This window comes from Amborella trichopoda, chromosome 4 (genome assembly GCF_054954075.1).
Source record: "Amborella trichopoda isolate Santa Cruz 75 chromosome 4, AtrichopodaSantaCruz75HAP2 v2.0, whole genome shotgun sequence".
In the NCBI taxonomy this organism is placed as follows: Eukaryota; Viridiplantae; Streptophyta; class Magnoliopsida; order Amborellales; family Amborellaceae; genus Amborella; species Amborella trichopoda.
In genome coordinates, this window is record NC_142339.1 from 804,817 (window position 1) to 828,152 (window position 23,336).

At 34.8% G+C, this 23,336-nt stretch overlaps 1 protein-coding gene and 1 long non-coding RNA gene across 2 annotated transcripts; both read right to left on the reverse strand.

Annotated features, from left to right (window-relative positions):
• Window positions 1–4,723: 4,723 nt before the first annotated feature.
• Window positions 4,724–7,605, reverse strand: LOC148782172 (uncharacterized). The gene is made up of 2 exons (XR_016053700.1): window positions 7,505–7,605; window positions 4,724–5,436 (listed from the first exon to the last, which is right to left on the reverse strand). It is a non-coding gene; the product is annotated as an uncharacterized LOC148782172 (long non-coding RNA).
• Window positions 7,606–7,928: 323 nt separating this feature from the next.
• Window positions 7,929–20,026, reverse strand: ALDH7B4 (aldehyde dehydrogenase 7B4). Its single transcript, XM_006849663.4, has 15 exons — window positions 19,327–20,026; window positions 17,833–17,919; window positions 16,601–16,732; window positions 15,623–15,695; window positions 14,927–14,949; window positions 14,766–14,829; window positions 14,426–14,471; window positions 13,710–13,890; window positions 12,052–12,228; window positions 11,764–11,928; window positions 11,529–11,669; window positions 11,336–11,433; window positions 10,944–11,093; window positions 8,630–8,687; window positions 7,929–8,520 (listed from the first exon to the last, which is right to left on the reverse strand). Exons 1-14 carry the CDS (start codon window positions 19,465–19,467, stop codon window positions 8,633–8,635), a joined length of 1,533 nt encoding a protein of 510 aa, XP_006849726.1. The 5' UTR covers window positions 19,468–20,026; the 3' UTR covers window positions 7,929–8,520; window positions 8,630–8,632.
• Between the last annotated feature and the right edge of the window lie 3,310 nt (window positions 20,027–23,336).

Here is a 23,336-nt window from a genome sequence, read left to right on the forward strand (position 1 = left end):
TTCTTAGGAACACTAGGCAACTTGTTACATTTATCCTTAGTAGATTTTAGATTATTTATTCCAAAATTACACATTCAAAACGTTTTTTTTTTCTCATCTAAATCTCTTAGAATCAGCCTCACAACACTATGAATGGATGGAAATTTTTCCCAAGTCAGTTTTGGATGTTTTGTCTTCTTATTTGTCAAAGGCTAAGGTGCTAAGACATTCATGTTATCGTGCTAAGGATCAGTAAATGTGAAAGTGACCCATTTTGAATGTTGTATACATACTGAAAAGAACTTCAATGTAGGACCTATTGGTGGGCCCCCCGTGCAATTATGCATGTGGATTCCCCTTTTGGCCCTATATTTTAGCCTAAGTATTACCCATGCGACGTATTCCCGCATAAGCAAATTGTACAATTGCTCCCTCAGGCAAAATCCTGTTTCTTGGATGATTTATTTCTTTGACAAAGCTTTTGGAGTCTTTTAAGTTTGGTGAAGCCAACGGTTCAAACCCTTGAAGTTTGTACCCAAAGTAACAAATAAGCTGTCCAACCTTCTTTTTTTTTTTTTTTTTTTCTATTTATTTACCAAAGGAAAACCTTAAGGAAAATTGTTTGGTGCGCCCAAGCCCACTCCTGGTACTATGCTGGCTTGGAGATCTACACCGTCCACCAAAATCGGGTCCCATAAATAATAATTCTCTAAATAAAAAGTAAAATCAATGGTTCAAATATTTTCTCTAAAAAATATCATTTCTAGTTTTTAAAATTTATTTATTTTTACAGATTAATAATCTCCATGTTAAAGATTAGGGAAAACAGTTGAAAACCCTCTAAAATTTACTTTCTAGATACTCTACCTCCACCCTAAACTTTCCCTACTTTTTCTCAAAAACCATATTTTCTAACTAATACCCCCCGACCTAAAAAAAATAGAAATAAAGACAAAATTACCTCCCCTTTTTAACTTCTACATTAAAAAGGGCGTTTGCGTAGGTAGTCCGGCATTTGTGCAGGCAGTTCGGCATTTTGTGACCGTCGATCCGGCGTTTGTGTAGGCAGTCCGACATTTTGTAGGCGTGGCCTAGCGTTTTGCGTACTGTAATAAAATCACTCTGGTGTTTGATGCAGTTGTCCGGCAATGTATGTGCGTGTGTTTACTATAATGTGGGCAGTCGGGCGATTTGAAGTAGTGCTCCGGCAATTTGCTTACTGGAATGGGGTTAGTCCGGTGTTGCAATGTGCGGTCCGGTATGTGTTTCTGGAATGATGTTAAGTCCGACGTTTCACAGCTTCGCTCCGGCGTTATGGTCGATCTATCCGGCACTGGGAGGATGCAATCTCGCAATGTCTTACTCGCGGTCCAGTGTTTGTAGAAATTCGCTCCGGTGATTTTACTACTGGAGATGTAAGTCTGGCATTTCCTGGTCTTGGTCCGGCGTTTTAGATACATAAGTAGGGTGGTCCGACATTAGTAGTCTACGGTCCGACGTATCACTGTCTAAATAAGCAGTTCGGCATATGTCTTAAGTCTGGTAAATAACAACTGCGGTCCGGCGAAAGTATTATTGGGTTCTGTCCAAATGATTTGTTAGTACGGTGAAGTTACGGGAAGGGGTATTTTCATAAAAAAAATACATCACTTTTTGAGTTGGGGGTAGAGAGTGTCTACCCCCTAAATATAGTTTTTGAGAAAAAGAAGAGAGGAAAGTTTAAGGTGGGGATAGAGAGTGTCTAGAAAGTATATTTTAGGGGATTTTCAGCAATTTTCCCTAAAAATTATATATTCCCTAAAACATAAGATCCAATTCTATTTCAAAATTATTTAGGGCCCTACACTTTTACATGTGAGTCCGTGGACCGATAGAAATTGTGTCCAAACTGCCTAGAATCACCAAAGAAAAAAAAATAGAAACATAAAATAAAATAAAATTAGGGTTCCTAGAGTCAACCTTGATTATTCACTTTTCTTTTTTTCATTGAAGTTAATGGCTATGGTAAATGGAACAAATCCCCAAAAATTAGGGTGCAATTAAGGACCGTAAGCAGGTTTGTGCCCGAAGGAGTTAGTGCACATTATGATCCACCATAATTGGTTTGGATCACCAAAACTGAAAAGGATAATGTGACGTAGCTCCCTTGGGGTAAAACCTCGCTTGGAAGTATTTTCGAAGCATGCTCAACCTAGTTGTCAAGCTTAAAAGAACATATATCGAATACACAAGGATTTTTTTTACAATAGTTTGAACTTGTGAAAAGAAACAAAAAAAATGAATTTCAAGTCCTAAAAATAATGAATCTTTTAGCATATTTTCTAGACCTTCAAATTTAAATTTTTTTTAAGTATTTATAGATCTACTCAATCTATACTATTTTTAAAAATTCTAAATTAATAATTAAAGACAAAAATAAAATTTTAGATCATCATAAGGGTTTCCATTGCTGAAACTTCATATTTTAAAAAGATTTAGATGTGATTTTCATTGTTTAAGGTTAACACCATAGATAAACTGCATTCCCACAAAAAATAAAATAAAAGGTCCCTATCTAAGTCATTTGCCTGGGAAACCAGTTGAATTTTGTCCCCATTGGAGCATAGAATACGCATTATTGACAAATTTACCATCCAATCCATAAGACCACTCCATCCAATCCATAAGACCACCTTGGATTCTCGAGCCATGACACCACAAATAGAGAAGGAAAAAGTTTATATAAGGTTGCAACTTTATATTGTTGAAGTAAGGTGCACCTCAAAAATCCTATTGAGGAGAGTGTTCTAGCATTGGAGAACCCTCTAAGTGATAATATTAACATCAAGATTAATTGACATGAGGAAAAAAAAGAATTTCAAGTCCAAAAAATAGTATATTATGTAACAAGTTACCTGGTATGCGATTTTCCAGATTTTCAAGTGTTTTTTTATTTGCTCAGTCTGTACAATTTTTTAAATTTAAAATTGTATAACTGAGGATGAAAAGAAATTTTTGAGCCAACATAAAGTTTTCAACACTGAAACAACATCTCTAAGTAAATTTTATATGCGCAACTTATTTCCACAGTATAAGGAGGCAACCTCATACAAACCTCACCCAATACAAAATCACAGTTTCTCTCTCTCCAGTAAAACTGGAGGTCTAATCTCTCCCCACAAAATTGGAGGTTTAGTCTCTTCCTTCACTAAACTTGGAGGTCTAGACTCTCTCTCTACCAAAATTGGAGATCCTTTTTCTCTCTATTAAACTTTGGAGGTCCGGTTTCTATCCCTTCACTAAACTTGGAGGTCCAAAGTCTCTCTCTACCAAAATTAGAGGTCTCTTTTCTCTCTTCTAAAATTGGAGATCTAGTCTCCTTTTTCTACTAAGTTTGGTATATCTCTCTCCCTCTCTCTACTAAACTTGGAGATCTATAGAGATTCTTTCCTGATATTGAAGATCTAATCTCTGTCTCCTAAAACTTAGATCTCTTTCTCCCCTAAACTTGAATCCAGTTTCTGTTTACTAAACTTAGAGGTCTAGAATCTCCCTCTTTACTAAATTGGACACCTGGACAATTAAAAGGATGAAGTTTCTATAAAACTTAGGTTTTATGAAAACAAAATAAAACCTCATCTCGAATTCTCATTAGAAATCTCCATGATGACTCTAAATCTATTTCCAATACAGACTATAAAATTTGACGCTAAAAGATGGTACAAATCTTGTGGATTCGTGAACACTTATTTTTAGGGCAAATTTGACATCTTGGATAATGTGTTACAATATATATTATTTCTAGAGCATGAAATCCTAATTTTTTTTCAAGATGACAGTCAAGGTCAAGATGCTTGGTTTGAAAGTGTCTTTCGACTCCATAATTGAAATTTTTGGTAATTTTTGAAGTGGGGCTTTACTTGTTTTAACATGTCTGCAGCCCAATCAAAACATTTTCCATATTAAAATCCAAGTCTTTCTATCAAACTTGGTGGTCTAGTCTCTCCAGAATTGGAGGTTTCCTCACACTCCCTCTAATTAAAATTGGAGGCCTTTACACTAAAATTGGAGGTTGACGCAATATAAAATTTATCGGAAAACAACACCGATAAAATTAATTGAGTTTAAGATAGAGAAATAAAAATTGTGAAGGAAATCACAAGAAGAAATAATAAAAACGTACGGATACGAGTATTCCGGCACAAGCCTATGAGCAAAAGAAAAAAAAAAAGACCTACAAAAGGCTCTCTCTCTCACTCACTCTATACGATACCCACAAAGGGCTCTCTCTCTCTCTCACTCTATACGATAACTACAAAGGGTTCTCTCTCACACTCTATACGATACCCACAAAGGGCTCTCTCTCTCTTACTCTATATGATCTTAAATATCATTTTTTCTTCGTTAGCAAAATTCAATTCCCCATTACAATATCCATGCCTCCTTCTTTTATACATTTAAAACATCATCTCACTAACTCTCAAAAGATAATCCAAAATATATCTCCCTACTAATAACTAATCAAAATAGATCTATTTCTAGATTATTTCCATATTCTTCAATCCAACTTTCCTAAAAGATAACTACAACTCCCAACTTCTTCATTTCCAGTGGGCGACCCATTATATACCCAAGCCATACCTTAATAAAAGGATCAACATATTCCATAGTACCCATGTTTTAACTATAGCTCCTAAAGGATATATGTAAATGATTTTACCTTCCAATAGATAAAGTCTATTTTTAAGATTAACAAAAATGGATATTTTCTAGAATAGAAACGATGACCAGCTCTTTCAAAAGAAGAAGATTTGTCCTTAAAAAATATACAAACTTAATCCTAAGTAAAACATACTTCCTAAAATTAGACTTTATCAAACTAAACCAAAATTCCTATTTTTAATAATTAACCCTAATAAATAAAGAAAAAATAAAAAATTACAAAAAAACCCCTAAAATGGACTATCTATGCAACTTACACCCACCCCAATATTTTCTCTCACTTTTTTCCCCCAAACAATCTTTCATCGCAAATAACCCCCCCAATCCAAAAGTAGCATGAAATAAGACTAAACTGCCCTTATTTGTTTTCAAACGGCCTTCTCTCTCATGTTTTCACGCGCGCTCTGGCAGTACAAACACACACTCCTGAATATGCGCTCCGGCAATGCAGGTCTGAGCCGCAACACTCCGGCATTATGAGAACTCGCTCTGGTAGTGCAAAGACGCGCTCCGACATTCCGCTCCGGTAATGAAGTCTCTGGAGCCACAGCGCTCTAGCAATGGAGGACTGCGCTCTGGCAATGAAGTCTCTGGAGCCACAACGCTCTGGCAATGGAGGACCGCGCTCCGGCATTCTGAATGTGCGCTATGGTAATGCATGTCTAAGCCACAGCGCTCCGGCATTATGAGAATGTGCTCCGGTAATACGCTACTTGAGACCCGCGAATTGATTTGGTTTGTACGGGAAAGGTATTTCTGTCCAAAAAAACTACAACTTTTTACCTTGGGGGTTTTTTGAAAAGAAATGTTGTTTTGGAGAAAAAAGTGAGAGAAAACATTGAAATGGGGTAAGTTGCATAGATAGTCTATTTTAAAGAGCTTTTATAATTTTCTCATTAAAAAACTACCCATATCTCTAAAAATAAAAATAACAAAAACAAAATTAAATTTCTGTAGCCACCGGGTTGTGATAGGTCTAGACTCTTGATATAGAAAAAGAGGTCTAGCCTCTCTCTCTACTAAAATTGGAAGTCTAGCCTCTCATCCCTACCAGTCCAGCCTCTCCTCAGTAAAGTTGCACATCTCTCTCTCTCTCTAACTAAAATTGGAGGGCTACGTTAAAGGAGTGTAGCCTCTCTCCCTACTATATTTATTATCTTTTAAGGAAAAAGTTTGGTCACCTTTGTAACGTACAAGTAAAGTGCACCCTAAAACTTCATTGGAAAAGAAGAAAGTTTTTCCAATGCTATAAAACAATCAAATCAATCGTCTCAACCTTGAGATCCATATAAAAAAAAAATTTAGTCCTAAAAATAATTTATTTTCTAAAATATTATCTAAATTCTCTATTTTCAAAATTATCAAGTGTTTGTAAATTTGTTCATCGCCACTAATTTTAGAACTTTAAATTTCATAATTGGAGCAGCAAAAAAATTTCATATCATCACACTACTTTCCAGCGGCAGAATTGCATTTTCAACTTAGTTTATAGGTACACTTCAATAGTAAAAAATGAAACATCTTACGCAAACCTCGCCCATATTTTAAATCTAATCTCTCTCGCTAAAATTGCACATCTACTCTCACTCCATTGGTACAAGCGGCGTGTGCATTCTCACATCACGTGATTGCACCCCAAATGTCCGGAGTCATGTGCTGGCATATGGAGTTTTAGGTCATATCGTGTGATATCTTTATTTGGGGTTGTTGGGTATCCCACCAATCACAAGCAAATTATTGGGGAGATTTCTTAACATGTCTACGTCTTCTCATCTACTTAACTTAATCAATCAAACTATACCATCAGTAGAAAATTCCACATCATTTTTTTTTTAGCTTCGGTAGCTCTAGTTTTTCAATTTTACATTTAATGGCTATGAGTAATTATGACATAAAAACTATATTATACAATCTTTTTGGTAAATTCACTAAGAAAAAATATATAATGAGATCATTTACTTTCGGTATAAAGTCGTCACAATTAATCTTGTCCATTGGATGTGAAATTAAGTGGATGCATTTATTTCATTGATCAAACTCAAAAAAAATTTAAATTTTTTTTAAAACTTTATAAAAGACCCAAACTATCAGATTTTACATCTAATTGTAAATAATTGTAACCTCCCTATATAAAAGATAAATGATCTCATTATATACCATCCTATTTACCAATAAGGCACTTGGGGCAAAACATCTGTTTTTTGTGGTGATGATAGAATAATGGTGGGTCTAGAGGTGGGGGTGTTTTGTTCTAGTCACCAATGCCCCAGCCTCATTATGCGGCTAAACTTATGAAAAGATGGCGGTTAGGTGTACCCAAGGATACACGTGATGCGTGGACTCACCCCCATTGGAAACTCTCTAATAAAACGGGTAGAGGCCCACGTCACCACTGATCACTAAAATAATAAAAAAGAAAAAGGTTTTTATGCTTTCCCTACATTATAAAAGTTCTATCCGCCCCCTACCATCTAGCCGATCAATTTTGATCAAAAGAACCACTCACCATTTGATCTTAGATCCGACCTCTTAAGAAATTTTATTTTAAGTTTTTTTACATACAAATTGTATGAATATGAAGTTGGTACATGCCATCTTCTCATTGGGGCACGCCTATAAAAAATATTAAAAATAATTTTTTGATAAAATATAATGACCAAAATACCCCTTAAGACTTTCAAAGATATTTTGGTCATTTTATTTTATTAAAAATATTTTTTTTATATTTTTCGCTAGTGCGAGTTTAATAGAAGAATGGACGTCCAAAATTTAGTGTCAAAATAGTTTATAAAAAAAAAAATTAAAAGTAAAATAGTGTAGATACCTGACATTGTGATTGGGGCAGTCTTAACCCTCCATTCAGAATGGAGGGTTGGATAAAAAGGATGATAGAACTTCTATGCTGGTGGGAAAGTATAAAAAGCCTGCCCAATAAAAAAAAAATTCCTCTTGGAAATGTATTTTGAATCCATAAACAAATCTTTATCACCTAGTCCACTGCATTCATAAAATATGATAAAAAAAGAGTCAAGAGTCCTAAAAATGGGATTGTATACAATGAGACCATCCAATATCAAATTTGATAGCTTGGGTGTGCTGCAAAATATGGGAGAATTTATTTTGAAGTTTGTGCTTGGTCAATAGAATAAATACAACCATCCAATTTCACATTGGATGGTTATAAATAATTGTGACCTCCTTGTACCAAAAATAGATGGTCTTATTGTATACTTTTCACCTAAAAATTAGTAGAACCATTCAATTTAATTATTGAAAATCACCTGCACTATTTTTAGAATTTCTAATTCATGAACATGAATGGACATATATCGGTAACATATTTCCATAAATTTGAGATGCATTGCAGTTCCTAGTATCAGTTCCCCATCCTTCTATACATTTAGGAACAATGGATTTAATGGGTATACAATTATGTGAATATGGGGGATGCAAAAAGTTAATTTCCTGTGGTAATAAGACATGTAACCAAGGCATGGCAGTCATTTTTTTGTCTAGGATTATTGGGTCTCTTCCCTCTTTGGATAAGAAATACTTAAGATACATTCCTATTGATTATTCAAAGTAGAAAAAGGTTAGAAAGACCGACATTTAGACAGTCAAGGCCTCCCTCTTCTGATAAGAAATACTTACGATACATTCTTATTGATTATTCAAAGTAGAAAAAGGTTAGACAGACCGACATTGAGACAGTCAAGGCCTGTAACAAGGAAACACCGATGTTTGATGATGCCATACTGACCACTAAGCGATGCAAAGAGATCACTTCTTGTTGGGCCCTATCTTTACTCTTGTGGAAGCAGCAGAGCAGAATGGAATGACCTAACAACCAAACAAAAGAAAACAACGAACACAATCGAGTTAGAGAACAATGCGTGAAGTGTTTAAGAGAGAGAGAGAGAGAGAGAGAGATGTTTATCTTGGAGCATACCTGCTAGCCAAAGTTTATACCCTGGGCCAGAGGAAGTTCATTTCCATAATTGATGGTACTGTACATTCATTGAACAAAAGTTTAAGAAAAATAGTTAGAATTGGACCTGAATAATTCAAATGAAAAGATTAATACTTGCAATTTGAAAATTGAACTAGAAGTATACTGGTTCTCACTGTTTATGGTCTCGAAACATTTAGTCTGGAGAAGCCTTAAGACTTTCTACGCTTTGACATTCTCAAGAACATAATTTAGATAATTAAATATCTCAAACAATCAGCAAAAGAGTAACAATAATAGAATAACAATCTATAGTCACATCCATTGCAAAACCAAAATGAACGATGAGATTTCATGACATGTAGTTGCATTTGGGCCCATTGGAAAGTACAAAGCGCAAAGCGCACAACATATAGTGGTAGCTAAGAAGGCATATGTAATATACTAGTTTCAACCTGGGCCAAACATGGGTCTCTTTGTGAGTGTTAAAGAGAGAAGGGTCTCTTTGTGACTGTTAGAGAGAGAGAGATAGGAAAAAGGGGGCGCAGGCTTACCACTAGCAATGTAGGAAAACTAATATCTAATATCTTATAGGAACCCTAGATTTTAAGCAGGAAAAATGGATTTCCTTCAATAATTCCTTCATTTTGGGGGTTATCAAGATTCTCTTTTGATATTTAGAAAGGTGTTAACTTAGAATTGCACTCTCTCATATAAAACCTTATCTATTATGATCCTGTGGAGTTAGGTGAGTGTGGTAGTAAGTGTAGAACATACAAATGCAATATAATGTAATATAGATGTAATTAGTGTTCCAAATATCGCCAATCCAGATTGGAATCGCCCAATCCAGATCGCGAATCATCCTGGGTGATCCGGTTCCCATAATATATCAGGAACCAGGTGTGCCCCCCCCCCCCCCACCCAATGCATCGGCCGGTTCAGAACCGGTGAGTTATGTCAAAGAATCGGACAGAATCGTCCATGAACCAGATTAAAAAATTTGAATGTTTTTTTTTAAGAGAGAGGTGGTTATGAGGCCCATCCCTTCTTATACAACTTTTTTATTCTTTCTAAAAATCGAAACAAGGGCCCACCATATTACGTCCAATGGGAAACTACTTTAAAGTTTAAAATAAGAAACAGCCCACTTTTGGTCTTCTTGTGGGAAATCACATTTATTTACCTCCCTGTGATTTATAGGCTTGTGCCCTCCATGTCCACCTCTTCCTCCCCGATATGGGATATAAGCTTCCCTCCTTTTACACCATCACCTTCACTCAGCGAATAAAATTCGGTCCAAACCACCACATTCGCTCAAGCCATTCATTCAAGTAATGAAATTGAGACTAACAAGAAAATTGAGCCATCACAATCACCCAAGCTATTGGAATCAAAGTGTGCCAAAATAAAATTGAGCCCAACATGAAGCTTACAGTGGCGAGTAAAAGAAAGTTTAACAAGTTACTCTAGGACAAGAAAACATGAAGTTAAATTGAAGTAAAAGAAAATTTAGAAAAAAATTATAGAGCAATATAGCAAGGGAGGGAGTTCCACGAAAAAAATATGGCAAAAAAAATTGCTTTGATCCTTATATTTATGCAACTTCATTACAAAATACAAATGGAAACAAATAAATAATCCAATAAATTAATTTTCAGAAAAGAGAAAAATAAGAAATGAGTAGGCAAGATCCCCTATTTTTACAAGCGCAATTGATAATGGAGATTATAAAAATACAAAAAAAAATTGAGTTAGAGAGATCCATTTTATTGCAATGAGTTACATTTTAAACTATATTTTGACTATGAAATGGAGGTAGTGGTCAACAAACACTCAGGCATGAAACAAGTTCTCAATATTTGCATATTTTCAATAAAATAATAAAAATCTACAATGCAATACCCCCAATTTCTTTGAGAAAAGTTCTCAATATTTGCATATTTTCCATAAAATAATAATAATCTACAATGCAATACCCCCAATTTCTTTGAGAACATAAGAAACTAGATTTTTAAGAAATTTTAGTGATTTTTTTAATTTTTTTCAAGGCTGAAACAAGCCAATCTGGCCGATTCTCGGATCCAGATTGCCAATCCACCCTTTTGGGGTGGTCAATCCGGGTCACCACTAAAAAACGCCTTGGAGGTAATAAGGCAAGCAAGAATGTCGTCTAATAATACAAACTGTATAAATAGAATTGGGGTCTTGGATCCATAACGCTATCAAGTAGAACCTAGAAAAAAGAAAACAGAACATAGGTTCAAGTGCTGTATACACATATCAACAGAAAAAAAAAGCAGTGATTATTTACCATGTTGAACGGCGCATGTATTGCTTCCATGAATCGCTTCCCGCTTCACGGCCACCTCCAGTTGCTTTCTCACCTCCAAAGGCACCTCCAATCTCTGCGCCATTTGTGGGAATATTTACATTTACTATGCCACAGTCACTGCCATGAGGTCTGCATCACAAATATGACAAACAATTGATTTTTGTTCTCAACTCGATTTAGAAATCATAAAACAGATGGATAATGAAGAATAATGGCAAATAAAATTGGATAAGATATGATAAGCTCCTCAATAAGAAGCATGACTTAATGTTATTGTGTGCGTGTGTTTGGTTGCCTGGGTGTCCATGTCATTTGAGGATGGTGGGGGGCATCTGTGTGTGTGCCAGAGAGAGAGAGAGAGAGAGACACACCCAATCCATCTGAAGATAACCTCTGGCCTCCTTGTGAAGATTGAGCTACTCAAACCTTGTGGAACAGAATTGTTTATTTCTATAGCTTCTTTCAGAGTCTGTATGTAGTATCAATTTCATCAAAGAATTCATTAACAGGGTGAATTTTAATGAAAATAGGTGAGAGTGCAAAAAATTTGACCCCTTTTTTTACCTTAAACTTCAGGATGTAAAGAACAGGACCAAACAATTCCTCTTTAACTACTGGTGCATCTGGAGATATCTCAATGATGGTTGGCTGCACAAAGTTTCCTTCAGTTTCTATATGAGATCCTCCACTGAGAATCTTCCCCCCCTGCATTTAATTTATGAGTTTGTGTTGCATTTTTAGACAAAGAGACAAGCAATGAAATAACACCCAGATATAAATTTGTACATAATTGTCTTGCCTGGGATGTTATAACTTCTATGCCTCTCTGAAAATTTGCCTTTGAAGCTTGAGTATGAAGTGGTCCTAACAAAGTACCCTTCTCTAGGGGATCCCCAATTTTGACTTGCTTGTAGACATCAACTAATTGATCAACAAAATTTTGATATATGCTCTCATGAAGAAGCTGCACAATAAAGAAAGACGAGTTAGTCACCTTCCAGATTACTGAAACCTCCATATGCTAAAGTTAGTTCTACAATCTATACGTTCAGGAGAGCCTATTGGAGAGTACACAGGTTCATCTTACCAGTCTACGACATGTGGTGCAGCGTTGACCTGCAGTTCCAACAGCAGCAAACAGTACAGAACGAACAGCAAGCTGGATATCCGCATCATCCATGACTATAATTGCATTATTTCCACTTAGCTCGAGCAAGCATTTTCCAAACCTTTCACTGACTAACCTTCGTACTTGTTGTCCCACCTAATCAGATGGAAGCCAATTATTTAAAGCAACATGGATTCAAATGAAACAACTGACTAACTAATACTAATAAACTTGAAGAAGACTACATATGCCTAGTTGGTGACAATCTTTTCAAGGATAGGTATAAAAAGTTTCATCCTATCTAATTAGAGGAAGTCATAGAACAGGTGTGCAAAGTTCCATTTAAGTATCTAAGGTGCTGCATTAATTCCACTTAGCTCGAGCAAGCATTTTCCAAACCTTTCACTGACTATCCTTTGTACTTGTCCCACCTAATCAGATAGAAGCCAATTATTTAAAGCAACATGGATTCAAATGAAACAACTGACTAACTAATACTAATAAACTAAAAGACGACTACATATGCCTAGTTGCTGACAATCTTTCCGAGGATAGGTATAAAAAGTTTCATTCTATCTAACTAGAGGAAGTCATAGAAGAGGTGTACAAAGTTTCATTTAAGTATCTAAGATGCCACATTACAATATCACGACAGAGCACAGAGTGGTTATGTGAGTGAGCAACTTGTACATGCTATAATATTTATACCAGTGTTTCAAACCTCCGTGACCCAGTTTTTGACTCGCCTGAATGACTTGGATGGGGAAGAGAACTGGGTACTATTGAGGGTCACCAGACATGGACCCTTCTGTGTTATTTTTACAGAGACTGGGCCAAGTCAAATCACTGGCTCAAGCTTGGTACCCTAGCAAGACCGAGCCATGGTCCATGTTTTCAATCGCTGGTTTGCAATGTGACTGGGAGTTGTTCAAAGTTAAGCAAGCATGGAATTTGAACCTGAACCAGAAGCTTAGGTCCAGTCTTACACTTGAAGAGAAATACTGAGGTTCCACACTGGCATCTTTGTTTTCATATTCTTTTTGCTTTTTATTATTGAATTCTGGTGAATCTTATTGGGATTTGAAGTAGATACGAAAGATAATCAGCAATAATGCCTGTATCCACCAACACTAGTACTATATGAACCTGTAAAACGTTTATAAAATCAGAAATTTGCAACATTATCAATATTCTTCTGAAAATGGTTTGCGTGCATAAGAACATAAAGCACAAAGTCCCAGATTGAGGTTCATCATCCTTTAAAACAATAATAGGTTTTCTTATAGTTTCTAACTAACATATTTAGGAAACACTTCCAACTATTTCAGTATATTCTACTTTATTGAGTTTGTAGTAATTTAGTTTGAATGCTATTCTATCTTTTCGTGCAATATTCTTTGAACATCCAGTCTACTTCATCAAATAATCAATATGATAAACTATCTCTAACCTATTTGCAACGATTCCAACTCAAGATGGTGTTTATTTTATTAGGTATTTTGAAATTAAATCAAAAGATATCAAGGTGTTAATTTGTTCATCTCTCACGGGTAATTGATAAATTTCCCTATAAATAATAACAAAAAAAAAAAAATCATATTCATGAGAGTAAGTATAAAATAGAAAGAAGCCAACACCTTAGAGCTTCCAGTGAATGATACAAGAGGTATACGTGTATCTTGAGAAATTTGCTGGCCAATTTCAGCACCACCACAGAAGGAAGTGAAAATACCACCAGGTAAATTGTTCTTCTCCAGGACATCTGCAACAATTTTAGTCATCGCTATTGTGATCAATGGAGTTGTTGGAGCACCCTTCCTGCCAATATAAGGTAGTGAGAGAAGTCGATTAACTTCTTTGGATGATTTCCCTATATGACTAAGTCAATAGATTAAATAAAATATATCCCATATAGTATGTTTTCCTAAGCCGATATATTTGCAAAAACTATATCATCAGCATGTTTAATTATAGTTCATCAAGAATTCATTAGATTACATAACTAAATGAATGACAAGTTGAATGGGAGGAAATAAATTTTGATTCAAAATTCTTACTTGGAGATTTTACTATAAAGCAAGCGGCTGCACTAATCATGCCAGGGCATACAGAAATGCAAAGAAACAAGTATTGGACTTTGCATATTTTTAAAAATTTAAATTTTATTACTAAACCAAAACCAATTATAATAATTAAATATCAAGAATATACCCGCTGGTTATGGAATTTATATATTAATTGTTTCCTATTTCACATTAGACAAAGAACAGATATTACAATGGTAACAATGGCATTAAATTCGATATTGCAAATCCTAAAAAGTCGGATAAGGCTCAAGAATCTCCGAACTTACCAAACAACACAATTGCCGCAGACTAGAGCAATGCATGCATTCCATCCTAAAGCATCAAAATGTAGAGGAGTATGTCAAAATAATATCACTGGTAAAAGGTGGGAGAAAATTGGGACACAAACCACATAAGTTCTAAATTATTGAAAAGAATCGTATCCCAAATCTTAGGATCTTAAGAAAACTACAAATAAATTCTGGAATGAACAATAATCTAGGTACAACAAAATTGAGCAATTAAATGACTTAAATTTAGAAACTCAATGCCATGTATCAAGAAATTTTATTAATGCAAAATGAGCGAAGCAGCATATGCTCACTCATATGATAATTCAATGCTTACCGAGAACAGCACATGGAAAGTTGAAAGCTGTAATGACACCAACAATTCCTAGGGGATTCCAAACCTGCGACCGTGTATACATAATGTTGCATAAGTAGCCCCTTACTCCAAAAAAGCTAAAATAAAGTTACAAATTGATCTTTAATGAACAGCTTTCTTACCTCCAGCATCATATGGTTTGGACCTGTTAAAATTAAAAATCCCATAAGCCATAACTTTCAAAATAATGAGTTCATAGAGTAGATATGCCATAAGAAGGTTTGTGACTAGAAAGCATGTCTAAGAATGAAACATAAGATATATAGCTATTGATACCCATGATTTACATAATTTCCAAATTAGTTGCTTTTCTAGAGTTCAGAAAACAATGCTCTTTAAGGATCTACAAACAATCAAAAGAAATAAAACTTCCAGCATGCTTGGCATGACAATAGAACCTATAAGAAACTTATTCAGTAACGGCAGAGAAGGATCAGAGGACTATTTTTCACATGATACATAGTATGATTCAGAAAACAAATTCCATGTGATGGCATAGTACTGCCTCTAAAATGGGAAGAACCTCCTCAAAGGACCTCAAACAAAAAACATTGGAGCCCAAAGATGTGCTTTGCGACTGATCAACCTCAGGCAGATCAAAAACAAATAAAAACAAAAATATATAAGCACTTAATGAACTAGAAACTTCAAACCATCACTAAGATGCTTCAAATGTGAAAACAATATACAGATGACAGGGTTTCCAATTGGACTATAATATCTGCATGAGATGGACATCAAAAGAAAACAAAATGAACTGGAAACAGAATGCAAGAAACTAACACCATAAAAATGTTGAGAATAATGTTTGTACTCACGTTCTGAGGGTATTACTGATCCATTCAACTGTCGACTTAATCCAACAGCATAATCACACATGTCAATAATTTCCTGCAGAATTCACATGTCAACAAGTAGAAGAAAGCAGCCACATGTTTATATACTAATCATTCAAGATAAATGTTTCAACCAAGAACAACATGAACAATGGTTCCACATAAAAAGAAGACCATAATAAAAATGAAGCAGCAAAGAAAAGGTTAGCCTTTCTCTCTTTACATTTCAATATGTTAGCATAACCCTCAAAACTTTCCAAGTCGATAATAGATATTAGAAAAAGAACTTAAGACACTTGAATTCTTATTGTTTTGAGGCCTACTCTTCTAAGTTTTGCCTGAAAATCAAATTCATAATGGTATTATATCATTAGAAATAAACAAAGCAGGATAACGATCAAAAAACAGAATAGCAATGTAGGAGTAATGAGGGATGGAATGCTTGGGAGCTGCAAATGACCCCTGGAAAGGGGGCCAATAATGAAAGCTTATCTGTTCAAGTCTGGTACTTAGGCCTCTTTTTCATTTAGGAGAAGCCTGGTACCCCAAAAGCATGTGGGTAAGCATTTCAATTGAGTGGTGTCAGAATTTTTATAGGCGTTTATATTTTTGCCCAAAATGTTTCCTGAAATGATAGCAACACTCCAATAAGAGTTTCTTAACTGGAAGATTGCCCCATGCTAACTTTTCTTTGTCCAATTATGATGGCATGGTTGTATTATGAAGAAACAATTTATTTAGGAAATTCATTTAGTAATATGTTAAGTTTCCTCTTCCAAAAAAGATGTCGTAGTTGAACAGCAGAAGTCCTATACAGGAATCCAATAACCAATTTATTAACTAAATGATTGTTATATGTTTAGGTTTCTTTGTCCAAAAAGATGGTGCAATTGAATAACAAAGGGTCTTATAAATAGGAATCCCAAAACATAACAGGTCATAGAAGATAAGGAACCTTACCTGAACCTCCCCAATCCCTTCAGGAAGTATCTTTCCCATCTCAAGTGATACAAGCCGCCCAAGCTGCTGCAATTTACAGCGCAGGGCTTCACCTATCTGCCTAACAACCTCACCCCTCTTCGGTGCAGGAATCTAAAGAAAAGTAATTATACAACAGAAGTGTCAATCGCTCTTGAGTATTTCTAATCTGAAAGTGGAATGAGTAAAAACAATAACAATAATAATAATAATCACATCCAAAGATAAACTTTTTTATCACTCTAAGCATCAGACATAATACAACTCTAGCACATCAGAAAATAACAATCAAGAAACATATAAAAGAAATAAGTATAAATGAGGACTTAATTACAATTTCCAATATAAAAGATTCCACACCGCATATGGTGCAACATCTAGAAAGTTTCTTAGAAGCAGTTAAACACACAGAAGAAGTTATTACCAGAGCCTTTAATTTTTTTAGGATGCGATGTTCTGGGAAGAAACAGGTTAATAATACAGGGCCAACAAAACAATGCTAGGTTTTGAACTACAGAAACTGCAACACATTAGAATAATTACCTAGAAAAGGGCCCCAACATGACCTTACTATAGCATAGCCCCCCATAATGAAATGGAAATTATACAGAGAGTAGTATGGGCATCCAAGATAATAAGAGGGGAACAAAGATGTTATCACAAATTAAAACAGCAAGTAGAAGAGAGAATACTTAAATATGCCGAACAACTGACAAACAGTCACTTCATGTCAGATAGCAATTGAGACATTATCAAAATAATGACTACACAATAAACAATGAAAACTACACTGTAAACATAAAAATATAAGAGGTACTAGAAAACAAAGTTGGAACCACTGTATTGGCATAAGCAACATTTACAGGATTGAGAGATCAATTAACCAATGGAAAAAATGAAAAAAGGAAAAAAAAACAATATGTTTGTGACGTAAAAGAATTGAACTAACAAGGACTTTCATCAATTCCAAAAGGCGGGAATGACATGAACATAAATAATTTCACAAATGTACATTAGAAATATGAAGTCAATTTCTAACTAAGCTAATCAATGCAGCAAGCTCCCGATCCACCCATAGTGCCATACTCATGGTCAATTCCAAGGCAAAATTACAAAATAATACTGTTAGCAGATAAAAAACCTTCATAAACACATTCAATCAATAAGGAGCAAGTAAACATAAATTTCATCTGCATAACCCAATAACAGCTTACTTGCATCCAAATTTTTGCAGCTTCAACACAAGCAGTCATGCCATCCTCGTAATCCTGGGTGGAAGCTTCCACTACCTCAGCTATGGCCTGAGAACAAAAGAAAGCAAGAAGTTACATATGATGCATTAAATGGTCATTTATACTCAGATTTTACTCAGAGAAAAGAATAAAAACTGTAAGTCAACAGAACAATGTAAACAAGAAGCACTACTCAAACATAACTTTGTTTAGCTATCGCCAAAAGCATTATACAAGAAAGAACTCCAGAAGGATCATCTCTATAGATGTTGTAATTTTTCATTAAGGAAAATTCCGAATATTTTTACACCTACCATATACACCTTGCTCTTTACAGTATGTTGACAAGGATATCAAACAAACACCTAAAACAATGCTAATCAACTGGAGAAACTTAACAACTCATCCATCTCTGGAAGTCCTCCGAGATCACAAAGGTAGAATGAAACAGGTTAGCTTATTTCTTTTTATATTGAAACCAAACATAAAGAAAAAATAATGGAGTGTAACTTGGCAAGCACTTGACAATCAACTTGAATGTGATGCATATTTTTTAAGTCAACATAGGCCATGTAATTGCATCTAATTGAACATTTTGAGAATATAAGATTGAAGATTTCCTGTCATTCTTTCATCAAAACAAATAAAAATATCCTTTCCTTCTTTTTGTGGAATACACAGCAGATAATATGAGCAGGTTACAAAATTTTAGTAATACTGCTTTGAATTGTGATTTTACAAAATGATTAATTCAAAATCAGGGGCACGACTTCTCATTTACAAGCATTCCTTGACTTCATTTACCAGGAATTTAAGCTTGCCCATGTATGTTAGCAGTGATTCAACATTTTTTTTTTTTTATTGAGGAAAAAACAGTGATTCGACATTAATACAAGGGAGACTGCAGTCCAATGAACACTGGAGAACCATGGTCCATTAGAGTCATTACTGTCGAATGAACGGTGATGGTAACAGAGATAAAGAGTGGGACGACACAAACCAAAATGGTGGGCTCCACTCAAAATCTCTACCACGGTCCATCGTTACATTGAACGATGATTACGCCGTAACTTTGGACTATAGTAACCTTTCCCTTAATGCAAACAATGGGCTATCAGCCTGTTTACATTGGTTTTTTCAGCAGATCACTAATCAACACTGGGCAATTAATTAGATTCTGGAAATTAATTTCAGAAATAGAGTTATCTCATTGTGATAATTTTCAATAAATTCATTAAAAAATTCAGATATATTGCTATCTCCTCACAAGAATACATTAATTAAAACCTCTACATCCAAATACATCCACGATATCTATATCCAGGATACAACTTAGCTAATTTTCCCTATATAAAAGATATAAAAATACTAATCCAACCAATATATGTTAATGATTCTGATCAATCAATTACATATTCATGATACAATAATTTCCATCAACAATAAATCAAAATAGATTAATAAATTAAACTGCACCTGATTATTTGCAGGATTTAAAGAAGTGACAGTGGGTCCATTCCCTTTCCACACACCATTAGCAAAACAACCAAAATTGCGAGAGCCCAGACCCAGCTCCTTTAGAAACTGGTACTCTCTCTTTCCAGTGCTTGATCCCATTTTCGTGATCAATAAAACCTTTTTCTTCTGAATTTAAGTGGAGAAGAAGGATATGAGAAGATCCAGCTATCAATGGGTTTCAGGCTTCCAATGCCATAGTTGAGAATCTTGAGATTAATGATCGTTGTTATACAGAAAACTCCTTCAAAATTAGGGCTCAGATTGAGAAAACGTTATCAAATCAGATGATCGATCAAGTTTCAGTATACATCGATCCTTCAAATGGCTATTTCTTGCGATTTGGACCAACAAAACTGGAGATAAATTTTCCCGAATCGGGAAGGTACCGAGCACTAAAAATTCGAGGAGTTCTGATCCTTATGGAATACAATGATTTCTAGGGCATAAAATCTATGAAACAACTGTTTCGATATCTCAGAGTAATAAAGACAGTAGTCCAGTATTATAGGGCATCAAACCACTCACATAAGCTCAGTGGTGGTCACTTCTGAAACTTGGAAGCCATGAAAGCACCGCTTTGAGATCAATGAGAAGGAAGGCTCTTTTCGTCCCTTATAGAGAGGTTCTAACCAGAGATCATTTTAGAGAGAGAGTGCGTGTGTGAACGACAATTGTAAGAATTTATTTAGATAGAGATTAAAATTTGAGACTTAGCTCGTTGATTTTAGAGAGAGAATTTAGAAGGAGCGATCATTTTATATTTTTATTAGAGGGCAATTTAGAGAGAGAATGAGAGGGAAACTTATGAGAGGGAAATTTAGAGAGAGAGAGAGTGAGAATTTAGATATATATAGAGAGGGAGAGAGGGAAATTTACGAGAGAGAATTAGCGCATGGAGGAGAACAGCCACACGCAAGCCTGAATGCCACACTTCAGTGGGGCCCATCAAAACGGAATATATAATTTGCTGGGAAAATTATACGGAAAAAGTTTATACAAAGTTGCAATTCCATCGGAGATATCATCTTGGAAGGTCATTCATTTTTTAAAATCCATCGGATGCTTTAACGTTAAGTAAGAAATATTACATTTTACAACATATTATTTATACCGTCTATTTTTAAGATTTTTATATGTTTATAGATTTATTTGATTTTAATTATTTTGTAACTTCAAAATTTTATAATTGGATATAAAAATAGATTTTGAGATAATCCTAAAAACATTTTACATCAAAATTATATACCATGATAAAAATTTGAAGGTGTATCTTATCTCTAGAGCTACGGATGCATCCGTATGCCAACTGCACCCAAATTATACACATCTTACCGATGTTTCTAATATCTGGCTATCGAATAAGTTAGGAGCATAAAAACCTAAGCTATTGAGTTAATCAAATTGGAATTTTTAAAAATAAAAAAAGATAGTAAAAGTATCTTGTTTAGTTGGCATCCTTTCGTAGATTTGACCGGTAAAATGAGTCAAATATTGGTTTGACATATTTTCTATTAAACTTCGCCTTTGAATCAAACTGGGAAAGACATAGGACAAGCTGATCTTTATAATTATACAATTTCTTGCATCGCGTTATTGGTTTTGGAGTCCGGCGGTGGAGATGAATCCATATACGAGAGATAAGTTAATTGCCATAATTATCAAGAACAAGGCGGATCAACCAGTTGGACATTGACTGATGTCTTAGCTGGTCTGCTTAAAGTTTCGTCAAAAAATAATCAAAATTAATGTTTAACTGGTACATGATTTTGACTAGTTCGACCAGTTGAATAAAGTTTGGTATTTTTTAATATGTTTTACATTCTAAACTATTATTTTAAATTTTCTTTGATTAGCAATCAACCAATTTTTTCTGAACTAGGCCCATCACCAATTTGATGCCTAATATGATCTTGAGAGTAGTGCTGGAAACTATTCATCTCAACCAGATAAGCAGTTATGGACTTAACAATGCATCTAGTTTTAGATTAAAGACTTCTTTAAAAAAAATTGACCAAAACACTCATAATTTATTAAGTTGGTCAAATACAGATGAAGACTTTAAAATTTTCTCTTAACTCATCTTAAATCGGATAAAAAAAGTGAATTGTGTTTGGTAGGCAGCTAGTATAAAATTTTGCCACATCTTATAACTTTGTCCCAAATGGCGTTGATGAAGCGCTTTACATAATGCATTTTCACATAAATCCCACTTTCCTATTTACCAAAAATGGAAAGGGGATTTGCCATCTTTCTTGGATAGGGTTGTCAACGGACCGGGGCAACCCTAGGTCTTGTCCCCATAGGGCTAGTCTTAGCCCTTGGGCTATAGTGACCCGGCCCTTGAGCTATATTTTGTAGCCGAAGCCTAGTTTTTTAGGACCTAGGCTGGACAACCTGGCCTATTGCCACCCCTATTATTCGAAAGAAATTCCCTACGAAACAAACGATGAATTGTTATATCACAAGTATGTCGATATAAGTTAAATTGGGGCTCAATCTGCACCCTTAATCTTAGAGGATCGGTTGGATGGATGAAAGAGGACAAATGACTCTTTATGTACCCTCTCCACCCACCATTCTCTTTGATCTCCTAGACCAAGCCTGGGTGGAGGTCCACCTTCTTCCAAAGAACAAAACAAAGAAGATGACAAACAATTGTTTTATCGTTTTGTGTTCAATTCAAATGGATAATGTTTGATATGTGGAAAAAGATTGGATTTTGGAAATATTAAATTGACGGCATGGCCAATATAAAAGGAGGGGTTGATTTATTTATTGGAGATGGGTAGGATTTGGATATTATAAATAAAAAAGAGGAAAAATAAGGGGAAAATAAAAGCCTGATTTTAGGTTGGCAATTGGTCGGGTCCGGCCGGACCCGGACCTGACCAAATAAAAAAAATAAAAAAAATATATATATACGTATTATTTAAATATGTTAATTAAAAATATATAATTATATTTATTAAATATTATTAAATATAATAATACTATTCGGATCAAGTCCACATGAACCCGGACCCATACTAAGTTTGAATGTCGGGTCCCAGGTTGGGTCCAGGTCCATTGCCACCCCTACCTATTTAAGTGTGGGGAATTCAAATAAAAGTTTCAGTTTTCAGGCCCCCCTTAGGCTCCCTGTTTTCCAGAGCCTAATTTATTCAGAAAACGGCAAGCCAAGCTATCAAACCAATATGCAATGGATCACTCATTGCTTCACCAGACTCAAAAACAACTTCCTAAGGCCGGACATCAACCATGCTCATAGCATAAGAGATGTCAATATCATTTAAAATATTTTACAGAAAAATGATGTTTTTATCCTCTTGTCCACAATTAACAAAACATTACTTTTATTAAATCTTGGCTATTTGTTATTAAGTCTAGATAATGATGGGGATTATCATCTAGATCTTGAATCAAGGACTAAGCAAATAATAATTGTACTCCCAGTTGTTCAGAGCCGGTAACATGAAAGTTTTATAAATCTGTCTTGTTTTACTAATTTTGGACCAAAATGTGTATTCGCACAATTTGGCTTTGGGGCTATTTATCTTTTATACATAAATGTCACAATCATTATTGTCCCTTAAATTTCGGAATGAGTGGTTGTAAGAGTGTCATTGAATAGACATAAAGTTCAAAAAAAAAAATTCAGACTTTGTGACTCACTCGATACCATCCAATTTGATATTTAATGAGTGGAAATGATTTGTGACCTCCTTGTACAAAGCATAAAGATAAAAGTTTGTATAGAGCCAAGGCTCTAAACAATCAATCGGAGCCTACATCAAAATTTTCATCAGAAGACATTATTTTGATGCCCAAATATCTTCAAATTGATCACCTCGACATCAAGATGCATTTACATAAGAAAAAAATGGATTTCAGATTTTAGAAATAGTGTATTTTGTAACATATTTTTTGACAGTCAATTTTCAAGATTTTCAAGTTTTCATAGATCTAGC

What these genes read in the sequence shown, in the direction of transcription:
- ALDH7B4 (XM_006849663.4), bottom strand. Translation starts at nt 19,467, where the DNA reads ATGGGATCAAGCACTGGAAAGAGAGAGTACCAGTTTCTAAAGGAGCTG. An exon ending in CTTTCCATGTGCTGTTCTCG is followed by an intron (nt 14,472 to 14,765) that starts GTAAGCATTGAA and finishes TTGATGCTTTAG; the next exon opens with GATGGAATGCATGCATTGCT. An exon ending in TGCGGCAATTGTGTTGTTTG is followed by an intron (nt 13,891 to 14,425) that starts GTAAGTTCGGAG and finishes TTATATTGGCAG; the next exon opens with GAAGGGTGCTCCAACAACTC.